Here is a 21,072-nt window from a genome sequence, read left to right as displayed (position 1 = left end):
TCTACTCATATAAGATTTTTTTTTTAAGGCAAATTTATGGGGAAAGAAAGTATACCAATAGTTGCCTGAAGGTGGGGGGATACAGTAGCTGGGACTAACTATAAATGATCATGAGAGATCCTAGTTGAGAACCAAAAATGTAATAAAACTGCTTTATGGTGATGGTTGTACCACTCAGTAAAGTTATTTAAAAAAAATCAATGAATTGTACACTCGAAATAGATGAATGAAAACGTAAAATATACCTCAATAAAGTTGATAAAAAAACAAATTTTAAAAATACATTAGTAAAAACTAATGTACGTTTTGATTCCAGATCTAATATGCATATTTCCGTTAGCTCAAATCTTAAAGTCATTATTAAAAGATTCTTCTTCTGTGTGGCCACATAGATTAGGTACCAAGACCTGCCTTCTTCTTCCTGTGAATTTCATTGCATGAACCTACTTATTTCCTTTCCTTTCTGAAACCATCTCACTAATCCAGGTTTCTCTTATATCCCTTACTTAATTTTTTTTTTTTTTTTGAGATAGAGTGCTATGGCATCACAGCTCACAGCAACCTCAAACTCTTGGGCTTAAGTGATTCTCTTGCCTCAGCCGCCCAAGTAGCTGGGACTACAGGTGCCCACCACAACACCCGGCTGTTTTGTTGTTGTTGTTGCAGTTGTCATTGCTGTTTAGCGGGCCTGGGCCAGGTTTGAACCTGACAGCCATGGAGTATGTAGCTGGTGCCCTAACCACTGAATGACAGGCTCCAAGCCTTCCTTATTTAATTTTGTTATACCTGTAGATGGTTTCCTTAATTCTACCCACTTTCTATAGGTTCTATAACATTACTTACTATCAGTAGATTAATCTTCCAGTGACACTGGTCTCATCGTGTGGGACTCAGAGGTGTATCCTCATACCTCTAATAGTTCTCAGTGTACCGAGTGTTCTCAGGGTACTGTGTATGGTGCTTCATTTTAGCATTCAGTGTTACTGGTGGAATAAGGGAGATCCAAATGGCTGGTAAAACATTTCTTGGCATGTCTTCTGCAAGGGTGTTTCCCAAAAAGATTGATATTTAAATCACTAGACTGTGTAAAGAAAATCCTCCCTCACCAACATGTGTGGGTATCATGCAATTGTCCACAGCCTGGATAGAACAAAAATGTAGAGGAAAGGTGAAGTTACTTTCTCTTCTGGAGCTAAGACATTCATCTTTTCCCACCCTTGAACATCAGAGCTTTCCAGATCCTTAGGGCTTCAGTCTCAGTCTGAGAGTTATACCACTGGATCCTCAGGTTCTTTGTTCTTTGGACATGGACTGAATTACACCATTGACTTTCCTGGTTCTGCAGCTTGCAGACAGCAGATTAATGGACTTCTCAGCCTCCAAATTGTATGAACCAATTCCTATGGTAAATCTCTTACAGACCTCTGTATATGTCCATGTCCTATTAGTCCTGTTTCTCTAGAGAACCCTGACCAATACACTGTGTAAACAACAGCTTTCTGTTTGGACCCATTATGTGGTTCCAATTTTATTTTTCATTCTTAATACAATTTCTTTACTCTGTTAAATCAGTGTCCTTATTGCCCCCGTATTAGTGTCCTATGGTTACTTTAACAAATGACCACAAACTAGGTGGTGTAAAACAACAGGTATTTGTTTACTTAATGCTCTAGAGGACAGAAGTTTGGAACTGTTCTTCCAAAGGATCCAGGAGAGAATTCTGCATTGTTTTTTCTGCTTCTGGTGGCTGCTGAGAATCTTGGTGTTCCTTGGCTTACAGACACAACATTCCAATCTCTGCTTGTCTTCCTATGACCTCCTTCCTGCTTCTCTTCTAAAGACACCTGTCATTGGATTTAGGGTCCTCTCTAATCCAAGAGGCTCTGATTTTGAGATCTTTAACTTGATTATATCTGCAAAGATTTTTTTTTCCAAATAAACTTCACAGATTCCAGGTGAACATATCTTTTGAGGGCCACCATTCAATCCATTACATACCCCAAGCACCCTCTTCCATTCTATACCTTTGCCCATGTCATTTCCACATTTAAAATAATTTCTTTTCCATTCTTTTTTCTAGATCCTGCTCAGATTCTGTGTCCAGCTCACAAAGCCTCTCCTACTCAGAACACCCGGTGTTAGTTTCTCTTTCTTTGAACTCGATAACCCTCTTTGTTCCCTTCATTTCTGCATTGTTTATGTTCATGTTTGTAGGTCTTGCTTGCCAACCAGATTTTAATCTCCTGTAAGAGGATCTCAAATGCTAAAGCAGTGTTTTCCAACCATGGTTATATATTAGAATCACAGCTCACAGCAACTTCAAACTCTTGGGCTTAAGCAATTCTCTTGTCTCAGCCTCCCAAGTAGCTGGGACTACAGGCACCTGCCACAATGCCTGGCTATTTTGTTGTTGTTGTTGCAGTTGCTGTTGTTTAGTAGGCCAGGGCTGGGTTCGAACCCACCACCCTTGATGCATGTGGCCAGCGCCGTAACCACTATGCTATGGGTGCTGAGCCCACTTGGAGAATTTTTACAAAGACCACCCAGAGGTTCTTGGAGATTTCCCAGGCATAGGTATTTTTTTTAAAAAGTGTCCTTCTAACATACAGCCAAAAATTGAGAACTGCTTTAAAATTTGAATTCTCAATGCAGAGATTAAAATTGTTTCTTGGTGAAAGGGTGTGCAAAAATCTTAGATAGTGCAGTGTTTCCTTATCCTTCAAATAGCCAAAGTACAAAAACAGATATATAATACTTCTATCTGCCATTAAAATTTCACAGGGACCAATTAGGGAAAAATGCCTAAAATTGTTTCTTAGGCTAATAATAATGAAGACTAGGCTGGGAAACCCTGCGGTAAAGCATATCAAAATCACCATGGACCTTGATAAAGTGCACTTGGCAAAGCCCCCAGAGAGTCGGGGTCAGGAGTTTAGCCTGTGGCCCCAGATTCTGTATATTTAATAACAATTAACATTTATCATATAACTAGTATATACTAAGAACACCCACGTTTCATTTTCACTTGTCAGATGAAGAAACAGAGGAACAAAGAGCCATTTGCCCAAAGTCACTCAGCTACAAAGTGGCAGGAAAAAATGTGAACCCATACATTCATGTTAAGGTAACCCTGAATCACAAGGCTTCAAGCACCAGAGCATGAGGACCACTGTCCTGGTAGGAAACATACCTCACAGTTCTCTTCCATTCCCTTCCACAAGGAGCAGAATGTTTCATGTACTGCAGAGGCCAAAGTGCACTTGTTGAACTCATGACCAGGAGGTAAAGAACCAAAGAATTTCTAGTTAGTCAAGAGTAGAGTTATAGGGCACATCGTATCAAGATCACTACTCAGGGCCACAAAGGGTTTGATTCCATAGGTGGAGAGGGTTGGTTACTGTGAAGCTGGCTAAATGGGTAAGGATGAAGAAGGCTTGGTCCCTAGACTGAGAGATTTAGATAGAACTTAGGAAAACTCCACTGTATTACTGGTGATGTTTAACACAGAGTTAAACCAACGAAAATCTCAAAATGCTTGTTGCTCTTGTCTCAAAAGTCACTTAGTTATTTGGGATTCCTTTGGAAGAGAGATTCTTAATTTTCCTTAAATTCCATGAACTTCTTTGGCAATCCTCTATAAAGTCAAATAATATATAATTAAAAAATAATTCTGAGCTAGATAAAGCCTATAGAGTACATCTCATAATAATGTTTCTAAGTATGTATAGTAAAATTATAAGATTACCAAGGCAACCAACTATACTGAATTACAGTTATCAAAATATTTTTAAATGTGCAATACGGTAATAAATGTGTTTTCTTATTAACATTTTTCAAAAGAGGTAGTGACAAGTCTAAAAACAACTGTAATTTGAAGTTGTGATGAATGTAAATGATATTATAAGCAATTCATAGCAACTAAAATGTGGTAAGAGAAATATCTGTGATTTCTATTGGTGACAGAGTCATAGGTACCTCTAACACTAATTTGGTTTGTTGCCAAATTCATAGTAGAAAAAAATGCTAATTTTCAGATAGAGATTAGTGAAAATAAAGGTGCAAATTTTTTCCCATCCATGAACCTCTTGTAGATACCTGCAGACTTGTGTTTAAAATTCCACATTACAGCACTCAATATGGCCCATCCTGAATTAAGGGAACTCCTTATACCATCTCCATCCCGTTAATACCTCTGGCCAAGAAAGTTTTTCCAGAAATTCAGGAGTCTCTTGACACAATAACTCTTATAATGACAAGAATTATGCAGTTTTGGGGGGACGAATTAGTTAGAAAAGTGTGTTTTTGGAAACAAAAGCAGCTTTTATCTTTACTCTGCTTAATAATCAACTGGGAAATCTATAAAAAACTGCAAATTCTTGACTTTTAACCACCCCCACTTCCCAACCACATACCACTCAATAGAGGTTTTAATTCAGTAGGTTTGGGGTGGGCCTCAGAAATCTGCATTTAAAAACCTGATTAAGCTGCTGCTGATCAGGTCTGTTGGCCTCAAGTCTAGCTTATAAGAGACCTTTTTGAGAGCATTTGTGTTTCCAAGTGGAAGACAAAGAAGCAAGAAGCAAAGCCTTTCAGAGCACTCCCAAATTACCAGGTCAACACAGCAGGTGAATGGTTTAGGGCTGACTGCAGCCTAACTCTAGGAATTCACCATTCAGAGCAGTTTATGGTCTCATCAGAAATAAAATCTTTTGACTAAATTTTCCTCTTTCTGGAAAGGAAAATAGCCACCCTCCTTTTCTCCCCCACCTCCTCTGCTCTCCTCTGGGGATGCTGAAAGACTAAAAGGAATACCATTATTAGAAGAGACCCTCCTCCTCCGCGGGCCACGCCTATGGCTCAAAGGAGGAGGGCGCCAACTTCATATGACGGAGGTGGCGGGTTCAAGCCCAGCCCCAGCCAAAAACAAACAAAACAAAACAAAACAAAACATTGGACACTCCTGTCTTTTTTTTTTTTTTTTGAGACAGAGTCTCACTGTGTCACCCTGTGTAGAGTGCTGTGTTGTCACAGCTCACAGCAACTTTCAATTCTTGGGCTTAAGTGATTCTCTTGCCTCAGCCTCCCAAGTAGCTGGGACTACAGGTGCCTGCCACACCACCTGGATATTGTTTTTTGGTTATAGTTGTCATTGGTGTTTAGCAGGCCCAGGCCATGCTCGAACCCGCCACCTTTGGTGTATGTGGCCGGCACCCTAGTCACTGAGGTATGGGCACCGAGCCTGGCCATTCGTGTTAATGAAGCCACAGCCCTTGTTAGAATTTTACCAGTTTTACCTCTAAATGTTGAATGCTCTTTTCCAATTCTGGGATCTAATCCAGGATCTCAATTGCATTTACTTTTTGCATCTCCGTAAATCATCCACTCTGTGGCAGTTCTTCGTTTTTTTCTTGTCATTTATAAACTTGATGCTTTTGATGATTAGAAGTCAGTTATTTTGTAAGATCTTTTAATTTGATTTGTATCATATTTGCGATAATTGGACTGAGGTTGTGTATTTTTGGCAAGAATGTATCACAGATGTGATATTGCATCATATTGGGTGGTGTGTGATGTTGATATATCTTATTACTGATGATGGTAGCCTTGATCACTTGGTTCCGGTGGTGTCTGCTAGGTTTCACCACCATAAAAAATACCTATTTTTCCATTTGTTGTTGGTAGATACCTTGGCAGGAGACACTTTGAAATAATAAAAAATATCCTGATTATCCTCAAAATTTTTCCCATTGGTGAAATGATGTTTAAAAAGTCAACACAGGACAATACAAACTGAGAAAATTAAAGGAATGCATTGAAAGAAAAAAAAAAAGAAGAGAGTCTTGTACTCTTAACAGAGGTGCCAGATAAATATATTGATGTCTCAAGAATCCTATAATTATGGGATATAAGGTAAGAATTTCTTGGACCTTGGAGGTTTGCTGTTGCACAGTATATGGGATAATTCCTTCATAATCTACTTATCTGTAGTCTGGAAGATAACTTCAGACTGTGTTAAGAGAACAATGCTATAAGCCTCTCTCTCAGTCATTGGACCCTTGACCTTTTTCCGGAAAAAACACAGAAGGGAGGGATGTGGCTTCTTGATCCTTTTATATCTTTAGTCTCACCATTCAAGACTTTATTAGAAACTTAGCTAAAGCCACCTAGACTCTATCTAGCAGACAGGCAGTAAAAATTCTTCATTCTTCTGAATGAATCTAACCGACAGGTTGGAACTGTAGTTTTTTATATTAACAAGAAAGCAAATTACACATCTTCCTAACATGTTAAACATATCTTTATATGTAAGACTATGTTAAATTACATTTCTCAGCAAATACAGTGTGATTTATTTTTTGCCCTCTCTTATAGGGCTATTTATAATTTTTAGCTGTTAATTTATCAGTGTTTTAAATTTTTAAAAATGTCCCATTTAATAAGGGATAGGTCAGTGAAATGTATAGAGTTTATGAATTTCTCTCCAGTGTTCCGTCTACCTCTCACAAATAAAAATAGCACTTCTTACTCTTTTCATTTTTTCTCTTTCCCTGATATCCCTCCAGTGTGTAGAAACAAGTGTAACACTGATTCAATAGTTGTTGAATAAATTCTCTGTCAGCCACTGTATTTATTACTTTACTATAGTTAATCTCATTGACTCTGATTAATCAAATATTTTTTGTCAAATTCTAGGAGGCCAATTAGAATTATTATCATATTCTCATTTTCTAAACTAAAAAATACTAGTCTAAAAAGCACTGAATATATTTCCTAGGTCTCAGGAATCACTGAAAGTACTAACATTAAAGCATGAAGTTGGTTAGGCCCAAAGGTTTATAACTGCTTAGTCCAGGGGATCAGCACATACACAGCCAAAGGCCAAATCTGGCCCACTATCTGTTTTATTGAAAATCAATTCACTAATTCATGTATTACCTAATGATGCCTTCCACGTTATGTATTGCCTAAGGATGCTTTCAACACTACAATGGCAGAGTTAGAAAGGTGCAAGAGACCAATGGTCCACAAAGCCTAAAATAACCTACATTGGCCCTTTACAGAATGTATTTGCCAACTCCTAGAAAAGCTACTCTGAAAGATGATCTGAAATAAGGAATGAACTCCAAATCTTTATTTGCTAAAACTCACTAAAAGATAAGTATGTTGAAAATATTTGGCAATCTTGTTACGTTGATCGTATTTTAATAGATAAACTGTATTTATGTTCCTCTGATCGATCAGATCTGAAAAGACACAGGAACTTACAAATTTATTTTTTAACTCTCTGTCCTGATGCTCAAGGAACATTTGCTTGTAAGAAACAACCACTCAGGTCTGGGCACAATGGCTCATGCCTGTAATCCCAGTACTTTGGGAGGCTGAAGCAGGAGGACTGCTTGAGCCCAGGAGTTTGAGACCAGGCTGGGCAATGTTGTGTACAGACCTTAACTCTTCAAAAAAAAAAATTTTTTTTTTGATTGAAAAAAGAAACAGAAACACTCTAGAGAAAATTTAAGTGAAGACTGAATCCAAGGAATTTGTAGAATCCAGGGGTAGGAAGAATCATTGAGTCTCACACCTGGACCAAGAATTGGAAAGCTATCATGGCCCATGGCTATTTATTTTTCCATCTCTCCCTCTTTTCAAAACAACCCAATCTCCCATCCCAGTGCTCCCTGCATGCTCATCAAACACACATGTCCCACAATTAGTACCACTCAATAGTAGCTTCAGTTGCTATATGGTCTCATACTTTTAGCTTTTGTGGCCATTAACATAGCTTCTGGGTCAAATTCTTGAATTAAGCATGGAAAAATATGTCCTGTAAAGATATTTTACAGATGTCTCATCCCACATTGTGGAAGATCAAATTCTTTAAGAAGTCGAATGGAGGAGAATAAATAATTGTCACCACTAACTTATCCTATTACAATGATTCTCAATGTGATAGGAGAGGGAGTCTATCTTTCAGATACACTATAACTACCACTATTGAACCACTACTACTCTTGGGAGTATGTTATATCCCTCCATTTTGCTTGTGTAGATAAAAGGTGGAAAACCATGCCCTTGTGTGATTTATAATAATTTACATGCTACAAAGAAAAAGCTTTGTTATTTGCAGAAATATATTTGAAACTAATGCAAACATGATAAATGTTGTTCCTTAAAATATTTAACTTGGTATACATTCTTAAACACCAACTGATAATTAAATAGAGTCATTGAAATGAATAATTTGCATAACTTCAATGTGTTGTAAATGTCACTTTTCTTTTGGCTCCTTAATCTGACCTATATATTTGCTTTCCTTCTGTGTATTTTTTTTTTTTTACAGAAACCTTAAGTTCTGAGCATGAAAATAATTTATTGATTAGACATCTGGTTTATTCAAGCGTTAGGCCTACTGAAGATAGAATTAACACAGCTCGTGGAATAGGAAAAAATTTCATCCAGCACGTGCTTCATTTCAAATTTCCTGGAGACGCAGTTCATGCATTCTGTGGTACAGCCTCACCCTAAAGTGTCCCCATGTGCTTGATGTGGATGAACTTGAACATGGTATGAGAAACTCTGTTTATAGTCAATTGGCAAGTATCATTAGTAATGAGACTCTCAGAAACATTTTTAGGCACAAGAAATAGCACTACCTACAGTGAGAGTCTTTGATAATCAAAGAAAAGAATTCCATTAAATATAATCTCACAAATAGGAAAGAAAATATATGCATTTTTGCCAATGGACTGCTTTACATATCAGAAAAAAGTCACAATGAGATTTTCTGCCTATGAGATTAGAAGATTAACTTTTAATTAATAATCAACTTTTAATTGACATTTAGGTGCTTTTATGATACTAAAAATCAGAGAAAAATAAAACCAATGTAGCCTAAATGGAATTTAGGGAAGAAATGCAGGAGTATTAATAAGGAATAACAGCTGCACTTCTTCGGCTAAGTCATTAAAAAAAATGCCAATTAAATATTTTCAGTCAAATTTTATTTAAAAAAGGCAGCAGATCAACATTACAATTCAAGAATCTAATCTAAATATGCACTTGACAATGAAGCACATCTGAGTATGAAGTGGAAAAGGTCTTCCAAAAAGCCATCAAATATATTATCTCTAAATACCCAAATAATAAATCACTCTTGTAGGCCATTTGTTAAGTGGAATCATAAAGAACTGAAGATTTATTGCTGTGAAAACAAATCTGTAGTACAGTAGTATGAATCTTGGGTGTTAAGCATAATCAGCTGAATCAAGTTAAGAAGTTGAAAATCTGGTAAGAAATTTGTGCACACAAATTATGTGTGTGCGTGTGTGAGAGAAACTCTATAAGCCGGTTGACTCAAGAGCAAATGAATACTAACTCATTCAGTTGAGCCCAGACATAATGTCAAATCTCCATTTTTCAGAAGACAATTAAAAATTACAATTCTGACAGCCCACAAACCAAATTAAAAAAAATTGTAGAAAGAAATTAAAACTATGTTCAAAGAGCCTTTTTTTTAGCTCAATTTCAGCACCCCAAGGAAAATAAAAGCATCCATGACGATCACAGATGAAAATAAAATGAATGTCATTGGAATCAGTTATATTTCCCCACTGAGGTATAAAATCTATATAGAAATTTGTTACTATACTATAACAAATTGTACTTCTCATAGTTCTGTTTTAATTTTCTTTAAACCTGTTTAATATAGTTTTTTATTGTTGTAAAAACGTTTTCATGATTTGGAATCTGGTTCCAGTTCTTTTCACTTATTTTTATATCAATATTTAATATACTGGCTACCAGTTCTAATCAGAAAAAAAAAATCTTGGAAATCTCTTCATTATGACAGTACTTTCAGTAGAAATCACTGACGTGCAAGCAAACCATAAAAGATGCAGCTCTCCAGAAAGCACATTTTGTTGATTGTTTTTCATTGTCTAAATATCCTTTGCCATGATTCTTGAAGGATTCTTTCAATCTTGTAAACATCAGTGTGCATAGTCTCACTACTATGCAGTTTCACGTCCATGGACAGGAAGGCTGGTTCACAGCTAGTGAAAAGCTAGAAGAGTCTAAGTTTTAATGGCTGATAAACCTTACATCCTGCGGAGGAGGAAAGCACTTTTCCTTTTTTGCTACTTAAGAATGTGGCAGTAGTATACGCTGAGGTAGCCCAGTCAATCCTTATTTTTTTTCTGGAAATTTGGTCTTAGAATATTTCTGGAAGGGTGACATTTCGAAGAAGCTACTGCTGGGACCGGCTTCCATTGCAGTCTCTAATGCTGGGCACCTGGCTATCCTCTTCTGTGGCTTTACCCAGGCACTGATTACTGTTCACATGCTGCAGGGTTAATTTCACTGGGTCATACTCCCAAAGTTGGTTGCCTTTTAGGTGGTGGCATTTGAGCATCGTGACTGGGCCATTAAGTTTGGAAACATCCAAGCAAAGGTCATCTGTTCTAATTTCTTTGTTGGCAGTATAAGAGAAAACCTGATTACCTCCCATACTATGACAATTAAAAATTCCAACTTTTTCATTCTCTTTTCTAGCCATGTTATCTAGACATTGATTTGTTTCCACATTTCGTATCTCTCCCAATGAGAAATAGTGACGTGGAATTTGAGAATCAGGGTAAATATTCTCTAGGTACCAAGAGAAAGGCCTGCATTGTAGTTTGTGCCTTAGACCAAGTCTGGATGATATGTCTCCGTGATCTACCTTTGTAACACCTGGAGAAATTATATAGAAAAAATTCTTGAATTCATCCATCCACACTTCTGCAAGTCGTCTGTTATTTTTATTGATAATCTGTCCTGTGCCTCCTGGAAACGTGTAAGGTGTAGCTCTCCGAAACACATGACCAACATGTGAGCATGTAACAATCTCCAAAGTCCCTCCACACTGCCAGATCCTAAAGGAAATTTCTAGGTTTTCTCCTCCCCAAATATCCATTCCAGCATCATATGTTCCAATTTCCTGAAAGTAATCTCTGTCTATAGAGAAAAGGCCTCCTGCCATTGTAGGTGTTCTGACAGGAAGGGTTCAATCACCTTTCCTTCTGTCCATTTCTCTTTGGGGAACAGGATACCAGCGAAAATTGAGCTTCCAGTTGAATCCACCATAGGTCATGTCAGAACCTGCCATGTACTCAAAAGTATCATCGCTGATCACATCAATAATAGGACATACCACTGTTTTCCTGTCCTGTTTGATCCTGGCTAAGAGAGGCTCCAGCCAGCCACTGTGCACTCACAGTGAGCGTCCAGAAAGGTGATCACTTGGCCTGTAGACACGGCAGCTCCTTTTAACCTAGCTCTGATCAGTCCAGACCGTTGTTCCATTCGAATTACATGAACTGGTACTTTCAGTTTTTTCACATAACTCTCTAGAGGCCTTTTCAAAAAGTCTCTTTCACTGGCATCATCTACTAGAACAATTTCTTCTATCATGTGTCTTGGAGAGCGATTAATGACACTATGGACAGTTCGCAGCAGTGTGCTCCAAGCCTCATTGTGGAAAACAATCACCACACTCGTTGTAGGAAGATTATCTGGATACACCTTTGTTTTACACCCTTCTAACCTAACATCTGGCAGAGATCTATTGAGAGCAATCATCTCACTTGCCATTAAATTGAATTGATTGATTTTAAACATCTCTTTCATCTTTTCTTGATCCTCTTTAGGGATGACGACTGGCTTCCCCATTTCACCAGGACCTTCATGAGGCTTTTGTATCGGCTCTGGAACGTCCCCAGCAGGCAGCCCCCTCTCCTTCTTCTCATCACATTTGTTGCATTCACTGAAGTAAAGCAGCAGGAACATGTCCAAGAGTACCCAAACCAAGGAGGTGGCTAGGACCACCTTGCAATATGCAAATTTTGTCGTGGCACTTTAAGTCAAATGCAAAATTTTAAAATATATACATATAAATATACAAAGATCATGAAAATTATTCCAATCCAGTTTCATCAGAAATCACGTTCATACTCCCACGTGGTTTCTCAAATGAATTCATATCCCACATCCACATGTCCCACATCTCCTCGCTCCGCGGAGGCAGCGGAGGCGGCGGCCGGCGCTCCACGGGGCCGGCCCGGGCGGTCGCTGCGCGGTCCCGCGGGCCGCAGCGCGGGCGCTACTCTGGGGCCGCCGTCCGCCGCGCCGCCTACTCGGCCCCTGTGTATTTCTTGTAATATTTATGCTTACCAAAAGAAGAATACTAATAAGTACCACAATTTTATTAGGCCTATGAAGCAGCAGAATGACTTGTCTGTTGATAGACTTTAATGATGTTATCATGTCTCTATCCCAGTATACCTTGTAGCAATTTTCCAACACATTCTTAGGATTATATTTATAATTTAGTATTAATTTATTTGCAAACTCACATCTGAGGTCATTATGTTGACCTGCAAAATTAACAGTATACTCATGCTATCCATCCAGCTGCCAAGTATAACCTCCAATTATTTTAAAATTGTTTTGATGGCTGTAGTTTCTTTTGTACATGAAAATGATCATTCTTTCCCAACTGAACTTCCACTTGGATTATTCCCTCTTGTGAAAGAAAGATTTATGTTTGTAAATTATATGATCCAGATCAGTGGTATTTTTCCAGACCAAAGAATACTATCTTTCTCTGTACAATTCCAGGTCACCTATTCTGTAAGTGAGACTGCAATTTTGGACTATTAATTATCAAGTAAACATTTGCTGAGTGCCTATGCTATTCGAAGAATTGTGTTACAAGTTTGGGGTACAAAAATGAGTAAGATAGTCCCTGTCCTCAAGGAGCTTTTGTTTGTTGGAAAGTAACCACTTAAACATTTAAACCTGATTAAGTAAGGCATGTGTTATAATAGAGGGTCAAGCAAAACTTCATGTGACATGACCTTTGAGTTTAGCCTTGAAGGAAGAAAGAAAAATTCAGACAAAAGAGGCAAATTGATTAAATTAGTAAAAACATTGTACCTAGGATGGCTGCAATATACTGAGGAGAGAGGTAAGAAATAAGGTTGGATAAATAAGATGGCACGATTAAAAGCCTTACATGCCACTTTAGAGAATTCAAATAGATGATAAAGATGATGGAAAACCACTGAAAATTTTTAACTTGGGGATTTATGAAGGCTTATTTGTGTTTTAGAAAGATAATGCTTGTGGCAATATGGAGAACTGATCAAATAGCAATGATTTTTACAAATACTCATCTAGTATCAATCTAGTTTCTACAAATAAGGTATTATATATCCATTTATTTATTTAACAATTATCATCTTCCCCAAATCCCATTTTTCAGTTATCATGATCAAGTCTATGTTACTACCATTGATTAACGAAGGGTGAATTCCTTTCCTTAAGAAGTCCCACTGCTCTTAAATTTTCTATATACTAAATTTCCAAATGTGACTTTCGACAGTAGTTAAGCCTCGTCTACAAGTTTCTTTCTACTTATACAATATGAAGGTCTATATCATTATTCAAATTATTAAACAAATATTTTTAAAAGAAAAAACACAAGTTACCAATATCAAGAATAAAAGAGGGGCTGGGCATTGTGGCTCACACATGTAATCCTAGCACTCTGGGAGGCTGAGGAGGGTGGATTGCCTGAGCTCACAGGTTCAAGACCAGCCTGAGCAAGAGTGAGACACCATCTCTAAAAATAGCCAGGCATTGTGGTGGGTGCCTGTAGTCCCAGCTACTTGGGAGGCTGAGACAAGAGAATTGCTGGAGCCAAAGAGTTTGAGATTGCTGTGAGCTATGATGTCACAGCACTCTACCAATGGCAACAAAGTGAGACTAGCTCTAAAAAAAAAAAGAATAAAAGAGATAAACATTTACCATAAGTCTTACAGATATTAAACAGATAATCAGTAAAAACTATCAACAACTTTATGCCAATAATTTCAATAATGTAGGTGAAATGAACAGATTCCCTGAAAGACACAAATAACCAAAGTGACATAAGAAGAAAAAGAAAACCTGAATGATTCTTTATCTGTGAAAAAGTGAAATCTATAATTTTTTTTTTTAATTTTTTTTTTGTAGAGACAGAGTCTCACTTCTTGGCCCTCGGTAGAGTGCCGTGGCCTCACTCAGCTCACAGCAACCTCCAACTCCTGGGCCTAAGCGATTCTCTTGCCTCAGCCTCCCGAGTAGCTGGGACTACAGGCGCCCGCCACAATGCCCGGCTATTTTTTGGTTGCAGTTTGGCCGGGGCCGGGTTTGAACCCACCACCCTCAGTATATGGGTCCGGCGCCTTACCGACTGAGCCACAGGCGCCGCCCGAAATCTATAATTTTTTGTTTTCTCAAAAAAAATCCTCTGGTTCCAGATGGCATCTCTGGTAAATTCTACAAATATTTAAAAAATAGTAATAAATATGCAAAATCTCTTTGTAAAAAAGAAAAAGGAGGGAATATTTCCTAACTTATTTTATGAAAATAGCATTACTATGATACCAAAATCAGACAAACACTAAAGAGAACTACAAACCTGTATTCCCACAGACTCAAAAGTACTCAACAAAGTATTAATAAGTTGAATCAAGCCATGTACAAAAGGAATATTACATCATGACAAAGTGGAATTTAGTTTGGTTTAATATTCAAATTGTTTTAAAGTTTAAAAACAGATTTAGAGCTAACATAAAGCTCCAGTAAGCACACATGGGGTAAGTGACTGACTGAGGGAAGCTAATCCTCACAACTAATGTCTTCTTTTCTGTTATCTCAACAGATGCATGAAGGGGTCTGTGTGACCTAGGCCTCAGACAATCAGTGCCTGGCATCCTCCTGGCCACAACATTGGTTTAAGTGAAGGTCCAATTAGAGTGTAGTTTAAGACTACTGTTTGTTAGTTGAGCAAAGGGATGTTCTTTCTTCCTCAGGAATCTGAGTTGTACAGATATGACCTCTAAAATGGCTGCAGCCATTCAGTTGTAAGAATACATTGACATACTAAGACTATGAGAAAATCATAAAAAAAAAAAAAATGAAGGGTAGAATGAAAAGAGGTTGGTTAATGGGTTCAAACATACAGTTAGATAAAAAGAGTACGTTCTAATGTTCCGTGGTAGGGTAGGGTGAATACAGTTAACAACAATGTACTATATATTTCAAAATAGCTAGAAGGGCTTTTAATCAACATGTTGAAATGATAAATGCATAAGGTGGCAGGTTGTCTATATACCCTGACTGGATCATTACACAGTCTATGCATATAACAAAAATATCATGTACCCAGTAGATAATGTAAAAGTAAAAAAGACAGATAGTATAATGCATGTAAATTTGAAAACATGGAGCAAGACAAAGTAAAAAATTCTTAAATTAAAAAAATAGACAGATGAAGCCCAGGTCAAACCATTAACAAAGGCCTTCATACATTTTTATTCATGAATGGTATCTGATTTCAGTCTTGGTTGGTTGGGTTATTTTTTTTTATTAACTAAGTAATAACCATAAAGGAAAAATCTGAAAATACAGTAAGTCCATTCTACTTCAATTACTTTTGTATTGGCCATAATGTATAACTTACAAACTCAATAATTATCAATATCTGTATCATCCTTCTGAACAATACAAAATCTCTAGAATACTTTACCTCTCATAGTTCCTTTCCATTCATAGCTGTGTATTTTAGCTCTATCTTTTTTAGCTCCTGAAAAATTATTTTTATACAGTTTGCTTAGATTTACCCATATTTTTACATTTGTTTTATCACCTTTTCCTCAATCTCAGACCACCAATGGAATACCTTTCTTCTATCTGAAGTGTATATATTAGAATTTCCTCAGGTTAAAGATTGTTGATTGCAAACTTTCAGCTTTCATGTGTCTGAAATGTCTTCATTTTGCCCTTGTTTTAAAAGATGTTCTTAATGGGCTTGCCATTCCAGGGTTAGAGCTATTTTCTTTCAGCACATTAAAATTGTTCTTTATTTTGTCTTCCATGGTCATTCTCAGTTTAATTACCTCTTCTTGGTAATCTGTTTTTGTTTTTTTATTTTATTTTAAGTGTTTCCTTGCCACTGGTGTTTTACATGTACCAAGGAAAACCAAGGTGTTCTGGCAACACCAGGGTTGCTGGGTGTGAGTTTGTGTTTATTAATCCTGTTTGGAAATTAATGTGCATTTTGAATCTTTTTTTTTTTCATTATTTCTGGAAAGTTTTCTACTCTTAACTACCATTAATATTGCCCTGCCCATTCTATCTCTCATCTCTTACTGAAGTTCTAATTTTATATATGTAATACCTTCCCACGCTGTCATTCACGTCTCCATGTGTCTTCATATTTTCTTCTCCTCTTTCTCTATACTACATTCTACATAATTCTTAGTTCTATCTCCTAGTTCACTAATTCTGGCTTCACAAGTATCTACTCTGCTTTTAAATCAGCCTTTGGATTTGTTCTCAAATATTACACTTTTCATTTCATTTCTATGTGATTCATTTTCAAATCATCTTGATCATCTTTTCGCTTTTTTATTTCTTTAAACATATATTAAACATACCAGTTGTGTTGATAATCCAAATACGGGTAGTCAAAGCTTTTATGACTTTATTGTTTCTGCTTGTTCTTACACATTGTGGCCAATTTCCTTGTACATTTTGTGATTTTTGATGGCCACCTAGTAATCCTTGGCATTTATCTATAGGACTTTTTGAAGTTTGGATTCAAGGCATATCCCTTTTGAGAGGATTTGTGTTTACTTTTCCCAGATCCTATGGAACACTACCAACCTGGCATCACTTCAAAATTAATTTACACCCTGAAGTTTTTCAGACCACTTGGGCGGTGTGAATTCAGGCTGTAATCCTCTAGGAATTGGCTTATGGTTGTGAATTCTGAAGAGATAATTTTCCTCCTTCAACCAGTGCCAAAGTTTAACCACTGCAGTCTTCCTTGAAGTTCCCTTAGGAAAAGGAAATAAGTCAGGTTTATTTCACTGTCACACTAAGTAAGTGCATAGCCTGGGTATCTAGTTTACTTTCACAGTGAGCTTTCTCCATCCTAGTGAAATGTAAAGGAGTCTCAAATTTAGACTCCTCAGTTTGAGAGGACCTTGGAAGTAATCTTTTGTCCCCTGCACTCCATAAGACCCTGAAAAATAAAGTTCAAGTTCAAAATATTTCACAAATGCCACCAAAATGAACATCTTCAGTGTTCAAGTTCATGCTCTAACTTAGTTTTGGCACCTAAGTATTCCTTACTTTCTTGCCACCTCACTAATTCATTTAAACACCTTTTCTATTAAAAAAAAAAAAACCCAGGATATTTACGGGATTTTGTTAGTTTATTTTACAGTAGGACAATCAGTCTGGCTATCAAGTCTATCACTATGCCAGATATGAAAGTCTTTTTTTACATGTCTTTTCTCATACTATTTCCATTGGCTGGAAGACTCTCTTTACACAGTGTGCCAGTTTTCAATTTATTGTCTCAGTACCAAATTCACTCTTCATTGCCTGCTGTGTAAAAATGCAGCTGGCCTTTTAAATAGTTTTTATTTGCCAGCTGATATGATGCTAAGACCTGTCAGTAGAGGGTGGTGGAAGACATTGCAGGGGACAGGTTTTCCTTTTTGTTGCTGGTGTGCTCCTCCAGAAGGCTTCTGCAGCTTGTGCAGCTTCTCCACCCCCAGAATCCTATTGGTGCACAAGCTTCCCCAGGCACCCACCACCTGCACTGTAGACAGTTTCTCTAGCACCAGGCATCTGCGGCTCAGGCAGCTTCTCCAGTGCAGGGCAGTGAGCAATAGGAGTAGCCAGCAGCTTCCTTTGCTGCTAACACCAGCGTGGGCTTTTTTCTAGCAGAATGCATTCAGTGAGACCCTCTCCTGCAAACAGCTGTCCACTGCACCCCAGATATATATCCAGGGCTTCTATCACCGCAACTTCTCTGTCATTCAGTGAGTCCTGGAAGTTGGGATATCAGACCTGGGGCAGAGGGGCAAAATAGCTAACTCTTGGATGTTCTGTCTCAGAGCTAGGGTTGGGTAGTGGCTGATTCTTATGCTTGCATTCTTCAGCATTCACTTTACTTCTTCTTTTTTTTTTTTAGAGTAGTTGTAAAATAAAACTTTTTTTTAATGGACAAAAAAGCAAAGTGAGTCACCTCCAGTTTTAAAGGTGAGATTTAGCAAAAGAAGGATGTGAAGCAGTTTTTTACTATTTACAAAATGCCATATAGAATGGAGGTGGCCACCTTCAGTAGCTGAAGAAATGTCTTTCACTTAAGATGGCCACAGAAGTGTGGCTCCTGGAACTGGCTCAGAAAGGCCACACAGACCTGGGCGAGGGAGAGTCCCTCTGTGGGAGCACCAAAAAGGCTCAGTCTTCTGTTTCTTCATAAGTAGTCTCGTCAAAGGGCCTTTCCAGTATAGGTACCAACCAATGACGCAAATACTTCAGCTGCAATGGGTCTCCAACTTCATCTATCTCCTTTAAAGCAGTATCAAGTATTTCTTTGGTATGAGCTGCCGACAGGCAAAACCTGGCTCTGGACTCAATAATTGGGGTAGCAGAAAATCCCACCACAACTACACCGATGTTCCGCTTCAGCATCTCCCGTCCGAAGGCACCGATCTTGGCTGGCATGTAGAGCATCAAAGGCACCACTGGAGAATCTTCATTTCCATAGACGATGAAGCCCATTTCTTTCAGGCGTCGCCTGAAATACCTGGTATTTTCAGCTAACTGCTGTACACACTCTTTGCCAAGGCTGGTGCCATCCTGCCCCATGATGCACTTCATAGACGTGTTGATCTGCTCCACTACGGGCGGTGACAATGACATGGCATAGACTGCAGTGTGGGAATGTGCTCGCAGATAGTCTACCAGTTCCTTCTTGCCTCCAATGTATCCTTCAGAAGCACCAAAGCTCTTTGTGAATGTTCCCATCATAACATCCATATCCTCAGGATCCAGGCCAAAGTACTCCACCACACCTCGACCTTCAGGACCCAAGGCCCCAATACTGTGAGCCTCATCCAGATACAAGTATGCCTTATACTTCTTGTTGAGGGCAATCACTTCAGGAAGGCTAACAATAGATCCCTCCATGCTATTTATCCCTTCTAGGAGGATTAGAATTTTCTTCCAGGGCCTTCATGTCCGAGGCTGACCATAAACAATGGCATCTTTCACTAGCTTCTCTAGGCTTTGCATATTGTTATGTTTGAAGATTCGAATGGTTGCTCCCGACAGTCTGGCTCCTAGAACTAGTGATGCATGGTTCAGTTCATCACTCAGAATCAGGCAACCTTTGCCAACAAGAGCAGGAATGTTCATTGAATTTGTCGCAAATCCCATGTCATATGCTATAGCAGCTTCTACTCCCAAGAACCATGCTACAAGTTTCTCTAGTTCTTCATGCTTGTCCAAGTTTCCAATTTCCTGCCGAGTGCTGCACACTCCAACTCCATACTCCTCTAGGACTTTGGCAGCTGCCTCTTGACATGATCCAGTATTCCATGCAAATCCGAGATAGTTGTAGGAACCCATGTTTATAACATCTTTAATTATATTCCCTGTATACTTGAACGACCAGTTGTAATCATGAGACTGTCTCTCCATGATATCCACTTTGGCTCCAGGCACACTGCAGATTGGTTGATTCCAGTTGTCTCTTATCCTCATGTAAAGGTTCCTTGTGTAGAAGTTTTCAAAATCCTGATACAATGACACAAAGTCGGGAAATGTCCAGGAGAGGTAAATCCACAGACAGAAAGTAGATCAGCTGTTGTCAAGGGGAGGGAGACACGTAAGGAAGGAAGGGCTGCTAGTAGACACATGTACACGGTTTCTTTTGTTCTTCTCTTTCTGTTGCATGGTGACACTTTTCAATTCTCCAATGCCTCAAGAAATCTTGAAGATATCCAAAGAGGGTGAGTACACCGTACCACACGTATGTGAGCACAACAACCAGCATTGGTGTCTTTTCAAAAGCTTCATTAAATGGCCTTTTATACAGTACTCCATTCTGTGTAACATGATGGATCTGGCCGGCGGCAGCAGCGGCGCTGCTCCTCACGTACCCGTTTCTCACTTCCCGGTTCGCCACGCAGCGGTTAGCCCGCACCGGGCGACGGCAGCAGCAGCTTCCAGGCCTGGCCGCATCCTCCTGGCAGCACCTAACGCAAAGCGGGCTCTGTAGGCGGCAGCTGTTCCAAGTCCCGCTCCGTACCCCACCCACCTCCCCGAAACCGGAAATGAATAGCATTCACTTTACTTCTTACAAGTGAATCCTTTGTTAATGAAATCCCCTATTGTGGTTACTGATATTTTATATTAAACTTTCCTTGTTCAATTTATTGTGTGGTTTTTTGTTTGTCTACTGAGTCACCTTTGACAGATGAATATGCCTTCATCTGGTAGTTTCCTACTTTCTTATTAAGATTCATTCATTGATTCAACCATTATTACAATTCTGGTGTAGTTGTATTAGAATGAATCATATCAAAGCACCATTTTTGAAGGACAAAAATCCTTGATTATTGGCAGTTTCAGGTGGTTCAAACTAATATTTTCTCAATAGTTTCCACCTCATACCTCTACCCCAACTTATCCCACTAATTGAAAATATAAATTTTGAAATAATGTCACGTATTATAAGACTGAAAATTCTCGGAAATAATTTTTTAATCTTTTATTCTTAAGGCCTGAATGCCTAATCTAATTCATGGTAATTACTATATGCTGAAAAAAAAAATGAGCTGCTGTACTAACTGAATTCTGGAAAGTCATTTAGTCCCTTTAATCTTCAGTTTCTTCCTCTTCTAACACCTACTCTATATAAGTCTAAAGTTCTTTTTTTTTTTTTTTTTTTTGCAGTTTTTGTTTGGGGCCAGGTTTGAACCCACCACCCCTGGTATATGGGGCTAGCGCCCTACTCCTTTGAGCCACAGGTGCTGCTCAATTCTAAAGTTCTTAACGTGGCCTAATGAATATTTGTTCCCTCTTCCTTAGTACAGTTGCAGGCAGATCATGCTACTATGTCATTTCACATGGGAAAAATAATTGAAGAATCATTCTTTTAATAACAATATTTCATTTTTTAAATAT

The 21,072-nt window shown here is 38.3% G+C and overlaps 1 protein-coding gene and 1 pseudogene across 2 annotated transcripts; both read right to left on the bottom strand.

Annotated features, from left to right (window-relative positions):
- Nucleotides 1-8,348: 8,348 nt before the first annotated feature.
- LOC128578991 (polypeptide N-acetylgalactosaminyltransferase 1-like) lies at nt 8,349-12,056 on the bottom strand (annotated as a pseudogene). Its single transcript, XR_008378018.1, has one exon. The product of XR_008378018.1 is annotated as a polypeptide N-acetylgalactosaminyltransferase 1-like (transcript).
- A 5,911-nt stretch (nt 12,057-17,967) lies between these two features.
- On the bottom strand, nt 17,968-20,230 carry LOC128579029 (serine palmitoyltransferase 2-like). Its single transcript, XM_053581333.1, is given in 2 exon segments — nt 17,968-19,701; nt 19,814-20,230. Coding segments are annotated over 2 exon segments (1,779 nt in total). The 3' UTR covers nt 17,968-18,339.
- Between the last annotated feature and the right edge of the window lie 842 nt (nt 20,231-21,072).

This window comes from Nycticebus coucang, chromosome Y (genome assembly GCF_027406575.1).
Source record: "Nycticebus coucang isolate mNycCou1 chromosome Y, mNycCou1.pri, whole genome shotgun sequence".
NCBI lineage: Eukaryota > Metazoa > Chordata > Mammalia > Primates > Lorisidae > Nycticebus > Nycticebus coucang.
This window is presented reverse-complemented; position numbering and strand designations above follow the sequence as displayed.